The sequence below is a fragment of the Crotalus tigris genome, unplaced genomic scaffold (genome assembly GCF_016545835.1).
Source record: "Crotalus tigris isolate CLP2741 ecotype Arizona unplaced genomic scaffold, ASM1654583v1 scf7180000017551.9496454, whole genome shotgun sequence".
NCBI lineage: Eukaryota > Metazoa > Chordata > Lepidosauria > Squamata > Viperidae > Crotalus > Crotalus tigris.
Window position 1 is genome coordinate 8,216,619 of NW_024096469.1, and position 24,431 is coordinate 8,241,049.

The following is a 24,431-nucleotide window of genomic DNA, read 5'->3' on the forward strand; positions in this document are numbered from 1 at the left end:
TAGGCAAAAGGCCAAGAAGTAATCTACACCACTATCTTTCCCACAATTAAGTGCACATCCAGATATTGGTTAATATAATTATTGCTGAAGTTTTAGAATTGTCACCTTTCTAACAAATGCAAAAAGATTTATTATGTCAAATTATGTTTTAGATTTTAAGATGCAATATAATAAAGGGCTGATATTATTATGGGCAATTTAGTTATGGTAACTATTATGGAATAGGCAGGAGGTATAAATTAAATATAGGGCCAACAATGAACTGTAATGTCTGGGAATTCAGTCTGTTGAAATCCCAACCCTTCTGGAGAAGTGGTAGTAAAAGAACTAGGCACAGAGGAATGACAAGTAAACCTCTTCTCCTTGTTCATCTGAGAAATGTGGAAAAGTACAATTTTAAGGGGTTTATATTTATTAAAGAAAAAGAATAAACAATTTAAAGAATTGTTGAACTTTGGCTTACTTTCACATAGTTTTGAACCAAATGGTAACTGGAGTCCTTATATGCAAATATACTGTATATTTTATATTATAGCTGCAGAGCCCAAGACATTTATTGGAGAATAAATGGGCTTTTAGAGTTCAGGTTTTTTTTTTAAAAGGAACCAGTAACTATGCTTTAAAAATAAAAGAGGAATCAATTAATGTCCTGTATTATAGAAGAGGGATGTGACTATATTAAACTCATTTAACAAAACTATATTTCAGAAATACTGAATAACTTCTTTCATGCTTGGTCCATATTTATTCTAGATATAGTGGTAAGAGAAATACATTAAGATATCTTAATGAGAATTGATGCTTCCACTCTGGTTCATCTGATTCGAGCTTTGAATTACACATTTTCATCATAAATCTATAATAATAAATGGCAATCTTTTCCCCCTCCCCCTTTCATTTTCTGATCTGGGTCCTCTTGAAATGCAAGCATTTTAAATAGACAGCATTTGCAAGAACAACATAATATAAGAGACAAACCTATTTTGACGAATTGTCACAACTTAGGTGACAAAGCCTATGCAACATACTCTTGGGATTCTTGTGACTATGAGGAGTTCTCTGCTTATCTGATTAAAATGATGTGTGCCCAGTTAGAATTTCAACAAACCACCTTAAATCTATGAACTGCATATGAAAGCACATACTAGTTAGTTTCTTAATAATATGCCATACACTAAATATATAAATTTGTTGTTGTTGTTAATTGCGAAGTCGTGCCCGACCCATCGCGACCCCATGGACAACGCTCCTCCAGGTCCTCCTGTCCTCTACCATCTTCAGATATATAAATACATCTTAATAATAGTTTTAGAGCCTTCTTAAGGTAATATCAAGGACGTGTATGCTTTATTGAGCTGTCTTGGAAAAGGTAAATTCAGGCTGTATACCTAGATTCCAAAAGCTTAAGCAATCCAGACAAATCCATCAAGGTTGGTAGCTTCCCGTTATCTGACTTTGACTAAATTTCAAATACTTAACAAAGTTTGGGGGGGGGGTGGCCTGATGATAAAAGGTACGATACATTTTATATTTTAGCACTTCCCAGCCTAGATGCCATGCCGCATGGCATTGCTGTGGCCCTTGGGAAGCTGAAATTCACATGCCTTCTAGAGGGCCAGGTTAAGGAAGACTGATGGAATACCGGTAGTCCGTGATGTTTAGTGTCCGTTCGAAGTTAGAAAGGCACTGCAAAAAGGGGCATACGTTTTTCACACTTACAACCGTTGCAGCATCCCCCTGGTCACATGATCAAAATTCAGATGTTTGGCAACTGGCATGATTTATGATGGTTGTGCTGGCCTGGGGTCATGTGATTATCTTTTATCAACTTCTGACAAGCAAAGTCAATGGGGAAGCTAGATTCACTTAACAACTGTGTTACTAACTTAACATCTGCAGTGAGTCACTTAGCAACTGTGGCAAGAAAGGTCGTAAAATGTTAAGTGAGGCAAAACTCACTTAACAACTCTCTTGCTTACCAACAGAAGTTTTGGGCTCAATTGTGGTCGTAAGTTGAGGACTACCTGTAATAATGTGGAATTGGATTGAAATTTTTGCAAATTTTAGCGTTCTCCTAATTCCCTGTATTTAATTTATATGGGATGTTTTCTATAATCCTAACATCTAGACAGTGAAAGCTGTTAATGCTATAATAGCACCTACTAGTAATTTTAAAGATGCCATTTTGATTTCTTCCTAGGATCAAATAGTGATAATGGCTAATTTCTGCAAAATAAAATAGTATTAATAGTAAAAGTTTTAATATAGTTAATTTGATCAATGTTATAATTATTATAAATGGTTATAGTGTTACTATGAATGAAAATAATCAAACAGATGCTATAACAACTTTTTTGTGAGATATTTTGAGAATTTGAGTTAAAATAAATATGGGTATAATGTTTTAATTGTATACTTTTTACTATCTAGGTGTGACATACGCTGCAAAAGGATACTTTGATGCCCTGGTTAAAATGGGAGAATTGGCCAGTGAAAGTCAAGGATCTAAAGAATTAGGTAAGTCAAGTATATAAATGATGTTAGTGTAAATTGCAGGTATGAAATTTATTTATTTATTATTTTTATAAACAACTGAAGGTGGAGAGCATATCTAATATTCCCTCCTCCTATTTTTCCACAACAACCATCCTGTGAGGTGGATTGGGCTGAGAGACTGACTAGCCTCAAATCACCCAGCTGACTTTCAAGTCTAAGGCGGGACTAGAACTCACTGTCTCCTGCTTTGTAGCCTGGTGTCTTAAATACTAGACCAGGGGTAGGCAACCTTGGCTCTTTTATGACTCGTGGACTTCAACTCCCAGAACCACGAGTCATAAAAGAGCCAAGGTTGCCTACTCCTGTACTAGACCAAACTGGCTCTTGAAATTTAAAGTTCAATTAAATCACAATGCATGCCTTATTCAGAAAGTAATCTGCAGTCATTAGGAGTGAAAAATAACCCAAAGGTACAAAAGGTACACTTTATTGTTGTTGTGCTATACCATTGCAGGTGCCAAAAAAACTGATCGGTGCATGGTGTAGTGGAATGTAGTCTGGTTCCCAGGAGGGAGGAAATGCATTTCAGAGGAATAAGAGACAGCAGAGTTTCAGATAGTTTGATTGGAAGGAAGAGAGTCAACTCAGTTCCAAACTACATCTTTAATGATGTAAGGAGCTTGCTTTAGTTTGGCAGTGTACAAATATATATCAATACAATGATAAAAATGTATCAAGATATTCAATAAATTATAGAAAACAAATGTAAAACCATAGTGTCAAATATCACTGAACTACAAAATATTCATTACATACAATTACTTCCACCTACTACTGTTTCAGTAAGTATAGTAAAGCATACAACTGCTTCAAATTGCATATTTAAAAAGCCATGGTTTTTAGAACTTCCTGAATATTAAAATTGGGAGTGGGAGGACAGATTTTACTTTATCTAATAGTGCCATAAGTAGCCAGACTTTAACCTGTATAGAACTTTCAAGGTGGTTACCAGCATTGTGAACTGCACCTGGAAACAAATTAGGCAATCAAAGCAGATCCTTCAGTATTGGTGTTTCGTGACATTATCAGGTGTTCCAATCAATATAGGGACTGCTCCATTTTGCATTACAATAGTTGCAGTTTCTGAGTCATCTAAATGAAGAGAACACAATGTCTGTAGCCAGTGGTAGCTTCTCCTGAGCTTCATGTGTTATTGTAGGTTCTTACGTTGTGCTAAGTGCAAGGCAAGCCATGCAGTTTATAAGAGCCGTGGTGGCACAGTGGTTAAAATGCAGTATTGCAGGTTAATTCTGCTGACTGCCAGGAGTTTGACCCTCACCAGCTCAAGGTTGACTCAGCCTTCCATCCTTCCGAGGTCGATAAAATGAGGACCCAGATTATTGGGGGCCATAGGCAGACTCTGTAAACCGCTTAGAGTGGTATATAAGCGGTATATAAGTCTAAGTGTTATTGCGATAAATAAATAATACAGTTTATAAAGGGGGTGCAATGGCTCAGCATTTAAAGACACTGAACTTGACAGTTGGAAAGCTGACAGCCCAGGTTCAAGACCCGAGTGCTGTGCAACAGGGTGAGCTCCCATTCCTGCCCCAGCTCCCGCCCACCTAGCAGTTTGAAAACATGCAAATGTGAGTAGATTAATAGGTACCACTTTGGTGGGAAAGTAAAAGTGTTCCATGCGCCTTTGGTGTATACCCGTGCAGGCCACATGATCATGGAAGCATCCTCGGACAATAATGGTTCCTCCGCCAAGAAACAGAGATGAGCACCTCACCCTAGGGTCAGACAAGAGTGGACAGGGAAACCTTTACTTTTACTTTAGTACAACCATATAGCTATTATCAGGAGAAGAAAAGATTGCAAATGACTTGTACGTTGCAAGAGATCAACAAGATCATTGTTGGATACAAGATGAGTGGCAAATAAATTTACAAACAAACAAACATCTTTTCTAGTTATTGTTGTGTAAATAGGTACCAGAAATTATGTGTGCCAACAGATGTGACTAAATATCATCAGTATACCAAAGATACCCTATTCTGTGCTGATAGATACCCTCCATCAACAGGTTCAGGTAGATGTTAAAGAGGAATGGAGAGAATAGACTGCCTTAAGACAATCTGTGAGGTAGAGACCTCTGAGCAGATCTCTCATTTCCCCTCCCCCCCACAACTACCAAACAGAACTAACTCCTTGGGAAGAAGGAAAATCACTGAAGAATAGGAAAAACCCCCATTCCAATCTCATAAAGTTGGTTCAACAAGATACCATGGACCCATTGAGAGATCAAGGAGGACCAAAAGGGTTGCACCCTCCTAATCCCAGTCTCTCTAAAGGTCATCCACAAACCTCCTTACCAAGATCCAGTTAATCCCATTCCTCTGGAGCCTCCTAAAGTTGCAGTCACTTCCTCTACAACCTTTTCTAGAAAGGGAAATTAGAGAGCCATCCAAAATTATCAAGAATAGCCAGGTTGAGAGAAGACTTTTTGAACAATGGGCACAACACAGCTTCTTTCAGAAGTGATGGGCCCCCAACTATTTATTTAGAGAGATGTAAATTGCCGCTCAATCCTAACCTCTTACCACCTGTGAGAGGTCTTGACTAAACACCAGAAATATGAATCTGACTGAGAAGTGGCAGAGCTGACACTATAGAGACCTTTATCCATTTCCATGGTACTCACAATCTCAGATTGATCCCAGATTACTTCCCCCCCCCCAAAAAAAAACATCCTGTCATTTCCATTGGAACTGCCCAGCTAGAGTCCAGCTCTGCTTGGATCTGAGTGTTTTTTAATCAGCTAAAACCAGTACCGGGCCACAGCATGCCAGCAACCAGTCCACACAAAAAAGCAAAGCCCCATCTGTGAGACACAGGCAGCACAAAACCACGCACCCTCTGATCCGCGGAAAAACCTCTCTCCACGGAACCGGTCCCTGGTGCCGAAAAGGTTGGGGACCTCTGTACTAAATCATAACATAACCTTGAATTACACTTTGGGAAGTAAAGAGCAGGTCTAAGGCAGCGTAACTCTATTGAACTCAGCAGTGTAAGTGATCTTAATAGCAGCTGCATATAATGTGGGTGTATTTCAAATTGGGGCAAGTCATTCTGCTGCCTGTGTCCCAGCCTTTTAGTGCATCTATTTGCTGTTTTCACTAGCCCAGCATGATGTTAGTAATTGTTCCAGTAGATGGTAAACAAAGCACTAAAGAGCAGTTGATACAAGAGTGCTGCTTTAATTTGTGAACTGCCGAAAACAATATTGGTTTAAGAGGCAAAGAAGGCAGTATTTTTTAAGGGAGCAGCTTGTTTTAGAAGAATTTGGCTGAACTTAAAAATTTAAAAATATTACCTTGGGCAAAGAGTTAAGAGAAAAACTGATTAGTCCCCCATTTTGAATGAGTACGTTATAGATTTTTCTGATCTTTATATATTCATAGAACATTTGAAAAAGGCTAGGGAAGAGATTTTGAGGAATTTAAAACTTTAACCAGCTATGTAATTAGCCATATATGTATTACCTTAGGCAAAGGGTTGAGAGACAAACTGAATTATTTTCCATTTTTCATGAGTGAATGATGCTTCTTTTTCATCTTTATATAGCTGTAGAACATTTGACAAAGGCTAGAGAAGAGATTAATAAGCTGCTTCCACGTGTTCTAGATGTGAGTCATCTCTGTGCAGGCCCTTGTCTCCATGAAGTTGTCAAGAACAGTTCGCACATCTCGTGTGAATGATTGTAAAGTCAGTGTAGATCTTTGATAGCTTTAATATATTTCATATATATATATATATATTTCTAGGAAGAAAATAGCATTTGTAATGTTTACATTAAAGCTACATTATTTTTGCTTTCAAAATTGTATACTGTTATAAAATAGTTTTGTGTATTAACAAGAAATGTAATGTAATTTACCTGGAGAAGAACAGTAAAACAGTTGATAATCCAGAGGTCCAGCTCAGGACCATAGGCAATGTGTTAATGAAGGAGCTAATATTCAATAAAGGTGATACAACTATCCTTGATAAGAGCTTTTTAAAAACATTAATTGAGGCCTTCAAGTTAAACTTTCGAATTCAACATATAGAAGCTTCCTTTTCCAGCAGGAGCTGTGTGTTCAGGAGGAGTCTCAGACTCCAGGCTCTCCAGAATCCAAATAATTTTGAATTTCTTCAAGATGTATTCTTCCTAAGGCAGAATAAATAATTTAGTTCAACTACTATGCCAAGTCACATACAGCATTAACTATATTTTGAGATAGTTATTAAAAAGATGTTGATTCTGATTTGCTAGCTGATCATAAACTACGATTTGCCAGTTGGAACATCTTGTTGGATTGATATGGTGTCTGTATTCAGTCCCAATTATTTCATAAATATCCTTATTTGTTTGAAACTTCACAGTAGCAGATGGTACTTCTTCAATTAAGCCTTGGTTCAATAGTTCCATATCAGTGAATAGTTAACAAAAGAAATGCCAACTCTATTCAAAACAACAACAATGCAGTAATACACTCTAATCAGAATTTTAATGTAATTTAACGCAAAATCTCTGGCAAACTATGAAGCAGTTGTAAGATGAATGCTCTGCCCTAGGAGTGCCAATATAAATATATAATCTAATCATTCTTTGTAAATACTCCATTTTCTGCATGTTTAGAAGAAAAAAGTCTGAGTTCTTCATTAACTTCCTAAAGAACTTATTTAATTTTCTTAGAATGTAAATTAAGTCAATCAGGATTTTCTTGTGAATCTTGAGTGGATTGTTCTGTCAAAGAAAGTACATTTTATGTCTGAGTGCCATGGAGGATATTTTAGATACTGTATACTTTCTATTCTTCATTCAAATTGGGAATACTTGGAATTAATGTTCTGGCCTTCAGTGTTGCAAACTCCACTTAACCTAATTGTTTGTACCTCTTGGCCTCATTCAAGCACCCTTGCTTAGGAAATTGTTTCAGATAAGAGATACTTTATATTGCCTTTCTTTGACACCTGCTGTTTGGCAAAAAGGAAGCTAGTACCAGGAAAGGAAAGAAAGAGAAACTACCAACATAGATATGGATATCCATTTTATGATTTCTCCTTCCTCTTTTGATTTTGGGTCTTCTCCCCTCTTCAAGTGGGAATACAACCCATGATAGCAAAAAGGTTGCTCATCTTTTAGCAATAGCAGTCCTAGGAAAGAACTGGAACATCCTCCATGGTGCCCAAACATTGGCATAATATTCTTTGTGCTGTAGATGTGGCAGCATTTTTACATAACTATGATGTCAACTGGTATAACACATAGATTTTGAACCATGGGCATAATTCAGGAAAAAGACTTAGGGATAAAGAATTTTGTTATATCCCTACCATCTTTTTCTCTTGAAAACTCTACTGCAGTGGTTCCCAACCTTTTTTTTTTTAACCACAGAACCCCTTTAAATACTTTTTGTGGCCGTGATATGACCACAGACCATCAGGATCTAACTTAAGATTTAAATCATAAAATTTCTTCAAGCCTTTGTGGACCCCCTGTGACAACATCGTGGCCCTCCAGGGGGCTGCGGACCACAAGTTGAGAACCACTGCTCTATTGTATATGAAAACATGGTAATATCATACAAGACTTCATACATGCTCTGAAAAGCCAGACATTTCAGCATATATATCAGTGTTTCAGTAAATTCTTGCCAATATATGGAGAGTTTGCTTGGGTTTCCCTGAAATCTCTGCAGTTTTTTAATCCCCATCAAGCAACGACCCACATTTAATCTTTCCTTGATGCTCAGTTTCTAAATCCCTTTCCACATCATTCTTCTAAATAAATTTGCTAGACTGTATGATTGGTACAGTGAAAGTCATAATGCAGTCTTCTGGCCCCAATAAATGCTCCAGTATCAGGAGTATTTTGGGAATCATCCTGAACTGCAAGCTGTTAGAACTGCAAAAAGTCTTTCCAGACGCTTTGCTAATTCGATATACACACGGTGGTATTCCCTTTTGTCCCAAGTCAACAACTCATTTGGGTTCAATTGCTGCCATGTGCAGATACATGACATTTCCTGAAGAGCAGCAGAGTGAAATGTTTTCTTTTTAATTTTTTTTGCCAACTGGCCTCTGAGGAGCCTTTTATCTGTTTTAAAAACACCCTGTGGAGAAAAATGCCAGTTCTGTGTCTTTTTATACTTTCTTCAGTGGGCAAAGCATTTAAGTGTACTGCTTTTTCTGCCTTGAAGAAATCAGAGAGAGAATGCAGGGCTCTCTCCATTAGCTTCAGCTAATCCTCAGAGAAATGGAGCATCCTGTTTTGACTACAGGACATACCTACTACTAGAACTTGAGAAACTAGCAGTGGATTTGTGTTGCATTTTCTCATTCTTTTGGATGTATTTGCTTTGTTTGTTGTTTGCATACATTTTCTTTAACACTGAAATTCTTAGAGCTTGTGAATTCCAGTATATTGAGTGGATGTAAGTCTGTTAAATTAAGGAGTATCTTCTGGATGAGCTTCACTGGACTTTTAAGTAAATTTACCAGTTATCAGTTCCCCTGGAAAAGAGGAATAGCTCTTAAGTCTCCTGTCATCTTTGCTTTACTCCTCAAATTTTTCTCTGGTTCACTATTCTTGAATCACTTTCTTTAAAAAAAAAAAATGGTAGGGTAAGGGGCCATTTTTAATTCAAAATTTTGTAAGAAAAACTATATGTATGAATAAATTGTTATGCTGCTTTTCTAAAATGTAGATTTCCTATTTTGTTAATGCATCTTGGGTTCATCACCATTTCCTCCATTCCATTTATATTTTATATACTTTAGAGAGAAGGAAGCTAAACTTTGGTTTAGTGTGAACAATTTTATATCTCCCTTCTGTAGTATATTTTTAACTAGCAGGGTTGTTTTTAGTCTTTTATAAATAGAAAAATCTTTAGTTACTTAAGGCAATGATTTTATTATGAATTTTTGGAAGTTTAAATTTTTGAGTATACTTCATTGTTTGCATATTTGCAGTGATCAAACAGCTTGTGCAACTTCCATCATTTCCACTAATCAAAGTCATAAATTTCAATTGCTAAATTATATTTCTTAAAAATGTAGAGAGGACAGCAGAAAGTAGAAACAAATATTCCCATGCAAATGCTTGCATGTAAATTGGTGGAACTTTTTACTGAAAGTCTTCAGAAAGTTTTGAGAGGTGAGTCACAGGTATAACTTTATCATTCTTTTACTTCTAGTTGTTTCACCTAATAGTCATTGGCAGCTTGCCAGTTACTGTTACACAGGCAGAAGAATAGAGAAAACACCTGAATCAAACAAATGTCAGATTTGTCTTCCTGAAGATTTGTTCTGCTAGCTACATTTTCAACAGATAATCTCCATCTATAAGCCAATCTTGTTCATTTTATATAGCTCCTGTAAAGCTACATTCCTACTCTCTTCTTCTTCTTGCTAATTCAGGGACATGCTAACCTCACTGTAAACCTGGCACTCTATTCAGAAATGACATCCAAAGGACATTTCTCATTTCCATTTCATATAAATACATATTTATTGTGATGGTGGGGAATTCAGGTGTATAAAGAAAATAATTAATTTGAAAAAAGGGGAAGAAAGAAGCCATTCTTAAACCTTTGTAAATGTTCTGGTGAATATTTAGGTTAAGAACAGGGGAGAAAAAAAAAGATGATTCTCAAGAGACATTTTATTGGTAGAAATATGAAATCAAAACAGGATTGTTGTCAAGAACGAAGCAGTGAGTTATATTTGACTAGCTGAAATTAATTAAAGCTGTATATAATATCATTGTATGATGCTCTAAGCTTGAGGGGTCCTTCGTGCTCTCTGAGCCTTCTTGCAGATGTTTCATTATCCCAAACTAGGTAACGTCATCAGTATGAGTACCTAGTTTGGGTAATGAAACATTTGCAAGAAAACAACCAGGCTCAGAGAGCACCAAGGACCCCTCATGTCAGCCCTGAGCTACCAATATCCTCCTTTATTAGCTCTAGGCATGCAAATGGAATCTTCCCCTTCCTTGTTCTTGTTCATACAGTGTTATATTTTTCCTCGTGGTACGAAATAGCATGGATTTGATTTAGACATAAAAGTTGCCAAAACAGATTAAGTAACATGACTGGAATATCTGTGCATTTTATTTTATAAAAAGTCAAAATGATAGCTGTGATGGTGCATTGGAAGCTCTGCCTAGTGTGTGTATGCATTGCACATACACAGTGCACATAAAAAACAGCTGGAGCTTTGATTACTCCACCAGGATTGCCCTCTTCACTTTTTTGGGCCATACTTTATGGACAGGCTGATCTGGAATATATCTAGAGGCGCCCGATTCTCAAAACTGAGACATATTGGTATCTAACCTATACTGAACTGCAGAAATGAGTACTCATTGGTATTGAAAGTAATATGAATAATGAAATGACTTTAGACTTTCAGAGGTAAGCCTTTCCATTGATTAATTGTTGGAAAGACTTGGGTTCTCCTAGATATAACTTAATGGTCAGTGCCGGAAGAGATAAGCTTGGAGAAGTAACTTATATGGTAGGAAAATGGGGGAGAGGGTCACTGGTTCATTTGCTACTTGCTAAAAATGTAGAATCTTCCTTTCAGTATACTATCAGTATCCTGAGCAAAGTTATATTCTTGACTCAAGCTAGATAGAAGCTTGGAGGCATTTTCCAAACTAGCATAGACTGAAAAAAAAAGTCATGTGTGAAAACTTTGTTTTGCAGGAAGCTAAGCTCAGAATGGCATTTTATACTGAAGGTCTGTTGCAAGTTAATCCATTCCAGATACTCATACTGATTCCTTTCCTACTGAATGTTGAAATTCTCCTACAGAATTTAGACAGATTGGCTTTGTGGACAGGATGTTTTCCAGTTTGTACATTTTTGACTAAATTGCAAGGAGTGAAGGTACGGAAGATGTGTCATCACTGTGGATCAGTCCTGTAAAAATGCCACTCTGTGGCATTGGAGGTAATTGGTTGTTCCACAGAGCTTGCTTTCTGGCAGTTTTTGTGTTAGATGTGTGCAGTAGTTTGTGCTGCGAGTTTTTCTTTGTGAGTGCAAACTGTATATTGGAACTACTTCCTCTTAAAAGGCATTGCCTTTGACCCAGATTGAAAACCTTTTGGAATTGCTCCTTTTGAATCCTCTGGGGTGATTAATACATCCCTTAATTGGATTTGTACTTGTTTAAGGTATCTGTGTTAGCAGAAGGATGTGGCGATGATAAACATGTAGAAAGGTCATCTTCTATGTAAGGGAGTTACTATAACAACAGATATATAACAAGCTAGGGTCATCCATGTTTTTTGACTGGGCTGATTACGATTGCAAAGCCTGATTGTTTGATTTATGCTCCTAGCTTAGAGTGACAACAGAGATCTCAGGAAAAACAGTGGATCATCTTGGTCAAGGGGAGCCAGCATATATAAAGTATGGCTAGCCAGTCCTTGAGGCAAGGAGAGAGTAAATCATATTTACCCACTCGAGATGGTCACCACTGCTTCCACTACTTCTGTGTTGTACTAGGGCAGCGGTTCTCAACCTATGGGTCGCGACCCCATTTGGGGTCGATCGACCATTTTTCGGGGGTCGCCAAAGAAGGCGATCTGCCATTTTCTCCCCTCAGGGGGCGCCGCCGCGCATGCGCGCCGTGCACGGGGGTGCCGCCGTGCATGGAGTGCGCATGGGGGTGGCGCCGCGCATGCGCGCCACGCATGAGGGAACCGCCGCGCGTGCGTGGCACGCATGCGCGGCTCCGCCCCCATGCGTGCGGCACCACGCATGCGCAGAACGTTTGTGTGACAGGGGTCGCCGTCACACAAACGTTGAGAACCACTATACTAGGGTGATCACTTGTCCACTGCTGTGCTGTAAGAGCCCTTAGAGCGGGGGGAGTGTGTGTGTGTCAAACTTGCAACGTCACGTGACGTGTCACGATGTATCGCAACTGTTTTGCCATTGCTGGCAATGGGGTGGGTGTGGTTTCGCTATGATGCATTCGGCCCGTGGGCCGGCAGCTTGACACTCCTGCCTTAGAGCAACCTATTTAGTGGATTCTCCAAAAAAAACCCAAAACCTAGTACAGATAGTCCTCCACTTATGACCACAATTTAGCTCAAAATTTCTGTTGCTAAGCAAGACAGCTGTTAAGTGAGTTAAGTGCCCCATTTTATAACCTTTCTTGCTGGGAAAGAAAGAGTGAATCACTGTAGTTGTTAAGCTAGTGACATGGTTTTTAAGTGAATCTGGCTTCCCTATTGACTTTGCTTGTCAGAAGGTCACAAAAGCTGATTACATGATCTCGGGACCCTGCAGCCATCATAAATATGAGTCAATTGCCAAGCATCCAAATTTTGATCACATGACCATGGGGATGCTGTAGTAGTTGTAAATGTGAACAACTGTCACAAGTCATTTTTTTTCAGTGCCATTGCAACTTCGAACGGTCATTTAACAAACAATGGTAAGACTACATGTAATTATTTTCTGGCCATAGCTTGATCACTTTCAGGTGAGTGGACTTCAATTCCCAGAAATCTCAGCAGCATCCATGCTGGCTAGGGAATTCTAGGTGCTGAAGGCATAGGGAAGTTGCCAAGATTGGGAAACACCATTTTAGTACCTCTGAGAACAGCAGCAGATCCAGCATTTCAAATAGAATATTGGCACGCACTGAAAGCATCTTCTTCCTGCTGTGTCAGCCAGTCAAAATGCTCTTCCACCACGAAGCAAGATATTGTAGATGAGAGAGCCACGAAGTCTCAAGTGAAAGTTAGTTCTGTCATGGTTAAAAGTAAATGTATACTGCAGCAGGACATGGCCAAAACAAGGAATAAATGAAACTCCGTCCCCTGCCCTAGAGGAAACTGCTTCTCTACCTTACAATGTAAAGTGGGCAGGAGAAAAAGATGCAAGATATTTGAATATTGATAAATAGAATGTACATTTGATACTTAGCAACTGTTGGAATTCTTTCTGAATAGCTTCTGAGTAGCGAAAAATAAAATCTATTTTCAGAAGTTCCTAGAGCAGGGGTCCCCAGTACCGGAACCAGTACCTGGCTGTGGCATGCAAGCAACCAGTCTGCCCAAAAAAGCAAAGCCCCATCTGTGAGATAAAGGCAGCACACAAAACCACACAACCTCCAGTCCATGGGAAACCCTCTCTCCATGGAACCAGTCCCTGGTGCCCAAAAGGTTGGGAACCTCTGCCCTAGAGTCTTGGGTGCAAGCAAAGCTGTTTCAAGTCCAGTCTGCGGGGGGGGGGAACTAACATTAATTTGTGCTGCTGTTGTAAATTGCTTCTTGAAGTCTCCATTCTAGGGATTCCAGTGTCGCATTTATTTGAGGGGCCTGCTTTACTCAATGAAGCAATGAATGCTTTCCTGCTACTTGCTGTTACCAGCCACTTCCACCCCCAAGGAACTAGAGCAGACATGTCAAACACAAGGCCCGGGGGCCGGATGCGGCCTGCAACGTGGTTTCATGTGGCCCGCGAAGCGCTGGGGACATGTCACCCTTTGTGTGGAATGAAGAAATGCACCATCGCCTGGAAGTGGCCTGAGAGGAACAGTGAGGCTCTTCCAGTGGACCATGCCTTGGTGCTTGCCCTGGTCCCACCCCCTTCTGCCAGAGACCCTCAGATCTGTCCCACTCCTGCCTAGGCCCCCACAGGCACCCTTGATGTAAATGATATAGAGCTGGCCATGCCCACCCAGTAGGCCACACCCACTCCAGCCATGCCCACCCAGCAGGCCACACCCACCCTGGCCACACCCACCCGGCCCCCTGAGGACAACCGCAATGCTGATGCAGCCCTCAATGAAATTGAGTTTGACACCCCTGAACTAGAGAGATGGGAGCAAGAATAAATATAGGGAAATGCTTTCCCCTTTCTAAAATAAAAATAAATAAAAAATAAAATGCAGGGCCTATTTAAGCCCAGCAGCTAGTAGACAAAATGTAAAGGTCTAGGTCATCTGAAGCATGTTACTAGCTTATCATTTTCAAACACCAAAAACATCTATTTAGTCTAGCGTTTTATTAGAAAAAGCATGAAAGAAAAGGAAAATACGGATGGGAATCCCAAAGAAAGGTTTAGATTTCAGGAGTGACGGTAAACAATAAACAAAGCGACAGTAACTAGGCTCATCTATAATTGAGATTAACCCTCAGGGAAAATAGCTGTGACAAGAATTGGGCGAAGCTCTGACATATCCAAAATAAATCCAAGACCTTAATGCAGTCTGATGGATTACTTATGGAATCTTGGTTCAAGAGATTTTTTTTTTCTTTGTAGAACCTTAAAAGATTGATATTTCCAAACTTTCCCTTTTTGGTCTTTCCACATGAAGATTCAGAAGACAAAAATCATTCTCCCTTGCCATTTAATCTCAAGAAGAGACATTACTAGTAATAAAGATAAATAATTCATAGGCTGACTGTGGTTATACTGCTGATCCGGTGGGAACCCCTAGACATTACTGCAGAAATGTCTGCTACAAGGAAAATAGCAACCACAGAGAAAGATTAAAGAACCTAACAGAAGGTGTGTGGCTATGGTTGGCTTAAAACCTTGAAATATGTTGGCACAAAGCTGGAGCAATTCAAGCAAAAATGCTTCCTCTATTTCTCTCTTTCTGAGATGTTACAAACTCTACCATAGACGACTAGCTCCAGTCATAAATCGATTTAGCGAGACTTTTGAATTCGTGAGGCAAATCTTCTATGCTTACCATTGATGTGGTTATACAGGTAGTCTTTGACTTACAACAGTTCGTTGAGTGACATGACCATTTTTTACACTTATGACCGTTGCAGCATCCCCATGGTCATATGATTTACACTTGGATGCTTGACAAGTGGTTCGTATTTATGATGGTTGTAGTGTCCAGGGATCATGTGATCCCCTTTTATGACCTTCTGACAAGCAAACTCAATGGGTAAGCCAGATTCACTTAACAACCCTGTTACTAATTCAACAACTGCAGTGATTCACTTAACAAAAGTGGCAAGAAAAGTTGTAAAATGGGGCAAAACTCACTTAACAAATTTCTCATTTAGCAAATATAAATTTTGGGCTCAATTGTGATCGTAGGTTGAGGACTGCCTGTATTGCTATAATGGCAAACATGTGGAAAGCCACAGAAGTTGTATTATCAGTGGTGAAGTTCTGTTGGGCAGAGTGTTGCAACAGAAAAGAGTACTGTACTGTGGCACATGGAAGATACAGTCATAAGGAAGGAATACGAGGAACATCCAAGCAGATTTCATGTCTTTTTGGCTTCTCAGCTGTAGCCCTTCTCAGAACAAAAGAGACATTAGGAAAGGCAGCAGGATTAATGCCATCAAAAACCAAACACATGCAAAAGTCAACAATGGCTGACATTTCTCAGTACTGCTTTGGTACCAGAACACCTACAGTAGTGGGCAAAATTATGGAAACCTTTTGGGAAAAGTGTACAGTAGAAATGCCACCTTTGGTTAAGTTTCCACCAATTTTTCTTCCAATTTTTTTTATAACTATAGCCTTGTTCACTTAATAATACTATTTTACATCGCTTTCTGGGCAACCACTCAACTCTTTGCACCATTACTTTAATTTTATTATGTTTTACAAGCTCACTAAATGAAAGAACACAAAAAAACCCAACCAACTTGATAGCGATCACATAACACACTGACAAATGTTCTCCTCTCAGCTTCAGTACAGGACATCAATAACTGAATTCTACTGTGATCTGTTTGGCTCATTGCCAAAACAAGATGACACCTGATTGGCTCTCTAAACACTCATGCTCATTGGCTACAATCAGATGAAGAAAAGCTACAGTATCTGAAATCAACCTAAGCAAGTTGTGCTTCCTTTTTCTGGTCATTTGGCTATAGCTCTTCATAGAATACAGTACAGATAATTGAACAAACTATGTTGCATTACATTCTTGATTAAATTATCTTTCCATTGATATATAATTTTATGGTATTACTCCCCTCAAAAAGTAGTGTTATTAGCCATCAAACCTCAAAAATACATTTTTCCCAAACGGTTTCTACAATTTTGGCCACTACTGTAATTAGTCTTAGAAGGAACAAAAGCTTGTCAGTTCCTATATGTTGTATCTGTTACCAAGTCATATGTGCAAATTTTGAACTGAGTTGAGACAAAAGAGCCTATACTTGAATCTAACGTCAGAAAGATATGCAAGTAGCAGCAGTGCTTTCCTCAACCACGGTGATTTCAAACTGTGTTCCTAGGCAGCCTTCTCCCCTTTTTATTACAGCATATCAAATAGACATTTAGATGCCTGATGTCCTTTGGAATATTCTCCCCTCGGAGGTGAGGTTAGTCCCCACACTCCTGGCCTTCCAGAAGAGTCTTACAACCTGGCTCTGCCTGTTGATATGGGTCCCTGGTAGGGATGCTCACTGCTGAGGATGGCTAACAAGGTAGAGAGAAGATCCCCCCCCTTCTCATCTCTCCTGTCCTCTTGTTTTTTTAGTCTTTATTTAATCTTTCTTATTTTTAATTGTTTTTTTTATTCTGTAAGCCAGTGTTGCCCACCTTTCCAGCTTGCCAATCTGGCGTGTGTGTGTATGTGTGGGGGTGCAAATGGAGTTTCATGCTTGAGCAGAGGGTGCTTGTACTCATGCGCAAAGCTGCACTCGCATGAGCAGAGAGCGCTTGCATATGAAGCTCCATTCATGCCAATGGAGCTTCGTGCGTGAGCACCCTCCCCTCAAGCGAGTGGAGCTTCACGTGCGAGCACATGCGCCCTTCACTCAGGTGCCCTCTGCTCACGCGAGTGGAGCTTCATGCACAAGCTTGCCCATTGCTCACACAGCCTGGTTTCAAACAGACTGCAGCATGGGGATTGGAGACCCCTTCTGTAAACCACCCAGAGTTGCTGTTACAGTGAGAGGGACAGCATACAAATTTAATAAATAAATAACACCGATTGCAATGCAAAGGTATATCTATACCTTTATTTCTATAGATTTATGCTTGTGTATCTATACAAATGAATCCACATGGGCTCCTCTGCGCATTGATAATTTATCACTTAATAGAGACTCTTCTGATTAATCAAGCCCAAACATTAGCAAAAACTCACTGTATCTCACCAGTAACAAGCATCACCATAAGTGCAGGACTTGGGGTGAACTCCCTCTTTTATCTTTCTGCAACCTTGTTATTCATGCAAGTTTGTCTGGGTGGTCATTTCCCTTTTTATTTTTATTTACTTTTTAAATTATTCTTCTAAAATTGTAAACTGTTCAAAATATTTCTGGAGTTGCGCAGCCTCAAAATCCAGGATTGTTTTTTTTTTTTTTAAGAGATGCACTGAACGCCTGCAGCGCCAACAGGATTGTAAAAAGATTCAGAAAATTTCCTTGAATCTGAAGATAGCCATCGATTCTGTTACTTTAGAATTTACCATGATTCCTAAACTTATTGTTTGCCAGAAATGGAATGGAAAGAAGTGTGAATACTTTCCAGGAAAAATAATGTTGATTGGCGGGGGTGGGAGGACCAGAATAACCTGAACTCATAGTTGAGTAATACCTTAACTGTGTGTGGGGGGGGGGGAGGGGATATTCCAGATTCCCCAGAACATCTCTTTTGAGGTTATGGTGTGTGATTTTCCTGTGCTGCTCAGAGACCTTAGGGAGTCATGTGGTTTACAAGTACCAACAATGAATTAATAATGAAAAACATTAAGCAAAATATAGTGCATGCAACACTCAATAAATCTATTGTTTTAAATTTTGGTTTCTCTAATAAAGATCATTTAGTCAGCTAAATAAATGCTGCTTAAAGGGACCTTAGGAATTTGTTGGTAAAGCAGAATATATCTATTTCAGATTGCAACATTAATAAAACTGTACCATTCCTGACAAAAGCATTTTGCTGTATTACATTCTGTCATTCCTGATCTTAGTAGTTTAGCCATAGTTTTGAACAGAGCTGTAGCCCCAAACTCTATAGTGCCAAAAATCCAGTGTGAGATTCATTCTACCTCTTGCTTTGCTGATTCTTGTCAATTTACCGTAGCATCTGTATCAGATTCATTTTCACATTACAGGTGTTTGTGTCATCAAAACATTTTCTCAAAGTCCCAAAGATGCTTTTCCAAAAGGGAACTGGACTTTCTTGTTTTTTCCTTGAAAAACTTTTCACTTCTCATTCAAGAAGCTTCTTCGGTTCTTTTCTTGGATGAGAAGCAAAATGTTTTCAAGGGAAAACATCCAAGAAAGTCCAATTACGTACCTTTCGCAAAAGCACCCTTTGGGACAACCATGACCTGGATGATGTAGAATCTCCATAGACGTTTTCTCAAAGTGTTATTCACTTGATATATCCAAAACTGTATTCCTCTAAAAGGAAAACTAGGTTTTCTCAAAATAAATTATCTTGAAAGCAGGAAGGTCATCTTAGATTTGCTGAGCCTATAATAAAGGAAGCATATATGTGTTTTCTGTCTAAAAATTCAGCATCGTCTTCTTTTGGCTAAATACAGTAGGTTGTTTTCCCATTGCATCAGAAATATTTATGATCAGATTATGTCCCCCTGCCCAATTTTTTCTCTTGGGTCCTCCCTTTTTGTTTTGGGTATGGGCAGGAAGCGTGTCCTTTTCATAACTCTACAAATATATGGTGATATGATGAGATTTTAGAACACAAGATGAATAATTTTGGAGAAAAAACATTTTATTTTAAATCTCTCAGATCCATTACAAAGAAATATTGTTGCAAAAATTCTAATAAATCAGAAACATCTACATTATGTATCTAATGTTTGAAAACTGACTTTCTGGTTTTTTTGGGGGGGGGGTGGTATAAGATCCCTTGCAACGCAAGAGGGAGCCTGAAGGATCTGCTGCTGCCCATGTTTTGAGAATCTTGTCCAATGATGAATATTAAGGTGACCAACTTTTTTACAATGAAAAGGAGGACACAAATAAATTGAAGGAAAAAATATCGTAAATAAAAGAAACATTTTATTCATTGCAACAATAATACAGAATACACTATAATATGATAAATGCATAATAAAAAACATTTGTAACAATAACATTTTATATTGTAATTATGCTTACATGCCGCGCCCCTGCCTGCAGCCACCCCACCAGCACTGCTGCCCCGCCGTGTAGAGCGGGCCCCATGGCTCCCAAAGCACCAGCTGCGCTGGCTCCAGGGGCCAGCCCACCATCGACACAACCCACCTGCAGCCACCCCACCAGCACCACCACCCACCCTGCGCAGTCCTGTGTAGAGCAGGCCCCGTGGCTCCCACAGCACGGGGGGCAGCTGGCCACCACCGGCCCTCACACCCCCACCCACAATAGCCCTGCCGCCCCTGCCTCTTGCGTCCGTAGCCATTATTGCCCTAGCAGAGCTGAAGATCAAGAGAAAGTTTCCGTGGCGTCGCCGCTCCAGTCTCCTCCAGGTATCTTTGGGACTAACTAGGAGATGATGTAGTTGTGTAGCAGGGAGGGGTGCAAAATTCCTGCCAATTCGCCTTCACTGCAGACAACTTACATGTGCAAAGTTTGCCGGCCGGGTGTTTTGGCATGCTCAGCAGAAATTCCTATTGCCTTTCGAAAGCCAGTAGGGGGAGTAGCACAGCTCATGAAAAAGTTGAAAAAAAAACCATCAAAAAAAGGTGCCAGAATGCCGTTCTCAGCGTTCTATGAGGGGAAAAAAGTCCTACAGATTAGTCTTCAAATATCGAAAAGGAGGACATGTAGGAGGACACTTTTCAAGGGAGGACAGAACTCATAAAAGGAGGACTGTCCTCCATAAAGGAGGATGGTTGGTCACCTTACAAATATTCAACATATATTAAATGCTTTGACAGCTAAATGTTTGGTTCTTGAAACGCTGACTTCAAATTTTGGAGTGGCCTCTTTCAGTGACAAACCAATTTCAGTAAAGGTAGAATGAGTCATTCCAACATCAAAATGCTCCCATGGAGATTGGAATTGGATGGTTTTGAGTTGGTGTGTTTTAACATCAAAGCATTTTGTACAGCTTTTAGATACATCCTCCTACAATATGATTGATTGATTATGTGCTATTAAGTTGGTTTCAACTCTTCTTTTTTTTTTCTTTCCTCTCATCTTTCCTACCAAAATATGGGGACCACACTTAATTGGAAATAAATTCCTCCCTCCTCTTTCAATGTTTGGATGATACTGCACCCAATCCTGGCAACTGTTAGCAAATGCTCATAGCAACTGTGCAAGAGCTTTGTTACTCTGCTTACCAAGCTGGTTTACAAGTAATATGAAAAATTAAAAATTGCCATGTATAAGTAATAGTTCTGTAAAAAGAATTATAGTTTTTAGAGTTGCTGTTTCTGAAGATGGTATAGGAGCAAGAATGTGCATGTTTGTGAAAACACATATCTTTTAAAAAATTACTAAGGTCACAGAGGGTCAACTGCTGTAAAGGAATCAGACAAACTTCATATCTGCATTCTCTTTTGGCATTTCTGATAGATAGTTTGTTCCATGATTTTTGCCTGATTTAGCTGTTTGTTAGGCTAACATCTGTTGCTATTGAATAACACGTACCTTCTGTTTTCACTGTCCATTTAGCAATTGTCTCTGCCCTTAGCAACAAGATGCATTCACTTTTGAAAACTAAATTATACGTATGTTTGTCTTTTAGGTTAGTAATAATACTGACAAAGTAGAGTTGATTGAAATCAAATTGTTTTAGAACCACAATTTAATTATTTAAATCACTACTCAGGAAGACTTGATTTAATTTCTGTCATGATGCATTCACTAATCAAGAGGATCCTATAATCACCATTTCCAGTAGCAATGCATTCCTGTTTTATGACCTGAATACATATTTTTCAGTGCATGCAGAGAGCTGTAAATTTTATTTTTATGGAAGATACATACTGTGTAAAAACAGTCATTTTTAAACATTGGTTTAAGTTAAAAATGGAATTACGATCTCAGTACCAACCAAACAGTCATATACTTATATAATACAGTAATTAGGAGCTGAACTGGTTCCAGTTAACAATTAACCTGTTCAGTTCATTGTTGTGCATATTTGGATTATATATTACCAAACTTTTCTAGGAGATCAAGTATCATCAGTTTTTAAGATGTACTAGTAATCTTTTTGGTTTAACTTTCTTAATGAACAGATTTATTTTAACATAAAAGCATGTATGTTTTCATTAACTATTTTAGACTTATTTTTTAATAAAACAATATTGGCTAAGTCATAGAAGAAACTGAAAATATTGGGTGGATAGTGCTTGCTTACCTACTACTAGCACCAGCAAATTGGTATTCTGATATTCAAAATATCCAAAACTAAATTAACAAGGCCAGGATAGTTAAAAAACGTATATACAAAAACATTTGGCCAAAAGACCATGTGGGTAAATAGTGAATTTTGCTGTATTTGTGTTTTCTTTTTTATTCAGAGTTTTCAGTGTTTAGATAGTTTCTCAGTTTTTAATTCATTACTACAGTGGAAGAAAATATATATTTCATACCATTAGAAGATGATACTGCAGGACTGTTTAAAAAAATTGGATTACCAGTTGAGAATATACTGTATGAATCCAGATATTTAAATGACTTCCAAGTGATGTGATTTTTTTTTTTTTGAAAGCATAGACAATCCTGATTTTCAGGGGTGGGTGGGAAGTAGAGTGAAATTTCAGTAGAATGAAATTAGTGTATGTACTAACCTGAGGGCCTGCATGTTTAGACATGCTATCTATAGCATCTTCTCATGATATTTAATCCACACAACTGGGGCTTGCCTTTTGGTATTGTGCTACTGGCATTTTAACACTTGTCTGATTTACCCATAGATTGTTGTTGTTAGTTGCAAAGTCGTGTCCAACCCATCGCAACCCCATGGACAATGTTCCTCCAGGTCTTCCTGTCCTCTACCATCTTTTGGAGTCCATTTAAGCTCACTACTGCTGCATCCAGCCACCTCATTCTCTGTTGTCCCCTTCTTCTATTGTTCTCAATCTTTCTTGGCATTAGGCTCTTCTCCAGTGAGTCCTTCCTTCTCATTAGGTGGCCAAAGTATTTGAGTTTCAACTTCAGGATCTAGCCTTCTAAAGAGCAGTTGGGGTTCATCTCTTCTACGACTGACCGGTTTGAACGCCTTGCAGTCCAAGGGACTCGCAGGAGTCTTCTCCAGCACCATAGTTCAAAGGCCTCAATTCTTTGGCACTCAGCCTTTCTTATGGTCCAACTTTCACAGCCATACATTGCAACTAGGAAAACCATGGTCTTGACTATACACACTTTTGTTGGCAGGGTGATGTCTCTGCTTTTTAGTATGCTGTCTAGATTTGCCATAGCTTTCCTCCCCAGGAGCAAACGTCTTTTAATTTCTTGGCTGCAGTCCCCATCTGCAGTGATCTTTGAGCCCAGGAAAATAAAATTTGTCACTACCTCCATTTCTTCCCCATCTATAGATATATGAACTTAATTTAAAAAAAGATCCCTAATGCACTTTCTGACATTGTTCTCATTATGTTTTGAGCCATACAGATTTCAGAATAGGAAAGGTCTTCCTGAGGTCTCAGGATTGGGGAATTCTGTTCTTCTAAACATTATGTTCTTATGTTGTTCTTTTTGTGTGTCACTTTCTATTCCTCCAACCCAAAGGTGGACTCCCTCTCTCCCTCCCACTTTGTTAGTATGTGTTCAGATTTTTCTTCTTTGCCCACATCTACTCCATTACCCTGGATTCTATTTATTTTCTTTTCCTTCTAGGGAAAGCTTACTTATCTCTCATCTCCATGGGAGGCAAATAGAATAAAGTTATAAATTACATAGAGTATATCTGTTTTAAAAGATAACAACTTTAAAAACATTATTCAAATTTTAAAAGTCTGATCTTAAATTTAGAAAATCCAATTTAAAATGTCATTTATTTGTTTAGCTAGTCCTGGGTTGCTGAATCTATGTTGACCTAGTTCTCTTAAAGTTTAATTATCATACTAAAAATTAGTGGGCCATTAGTATGAAGGCAGAATGTTGAGAAATATACTGTACACCTGCTCTAATTTATGCAATTTAAAGGCATATGGCTTTTATATTGTATAGTGGACTAACTAGAGAAGGGGTGTTAAACACGGGCCAGATGCATCATAGTGAAACTGGGCCCACCCCATTGCCAGCAATGGCAAAAAAGTTGCGATATGTCGCAACACGTCACGTGACGTTGCGAGTGTGACACCCCTGAACTAGAGGATAAATTGAATAAATTGTTCATACAACCTTTTTAAAAGGAAAAAAACAGATTCCTGAATCCAGAATGTCTCTTCAGTATTTGAGCAATGATTGGTATCATTTGACAGGTATAGCAGAAATAACATTGTATGTCACTGTGCTTGTTTCACAGACTAAAAGAGAAGAAAAAAGATGGGATTAAAAGAAAAGCATAGAGGGATACATAGAACCTTTCCTGGATACAGAGTGGGTAACAACCTGTTGAGCATGTTTTAAACATAATGCTCATATATGGGAGAGCTATGGAGGCCTTTTTTGAAATTTCCTTCTTAGGTATAAACTGGGTTTGATAAACAGCCTCATATAATGAATAGAACTTGCAGCCAAACTTAAATGGAGGGATGGGAACAAATATGGCTCATGTTAGAAAAACTAACAAAGATCAATATATAGATTTAGGATTACAATTCCAAATGAGCTAAACCAAATGCTTCAGGAGAAAAATAACATCAAATCAGATAACTAAAGCAGAAATAGCTGTAGGAATAGTAGAAATGGATTATTACAACTATCCCCAGTTTGGCAGGCAATTGTTAGTTGCAACACTGAGGAAATTTCTAGCTGGAAATTGGACCCTGCGAGAGTTAATCAGTAAACAGATAAC

The 24,431-nt window shown here is 38.7% G+C and overlaps 1 protein-coding gene across 3 annotated transcripts in view; it reads left to right on the top strand.

The window, feature by feature from the left end:
* The window catches only part of BAIAP2 (BAR/IMD domain containing adaptor protein 2), a 175,499-nt gene that overhangs the window by 54,652 nt on the left and 96,416 nt on the right, over positions 1 to 24,431 (top strand). For all 3 annotated transcript variants that reach the window (XM_039346168.1, XM_039346177.1, XM_039346186.1), the window contains exon 3: positions 2,431 to 2,517. In XM_039346168.1, coding sequence (XP_039202102.1) covers positions 2,431 to 2,517 — 87 coding nt within the window. The remainder of the gene's footprint in view (positions 1 to 2,430; positions 2,518 to 24,431) is intronic.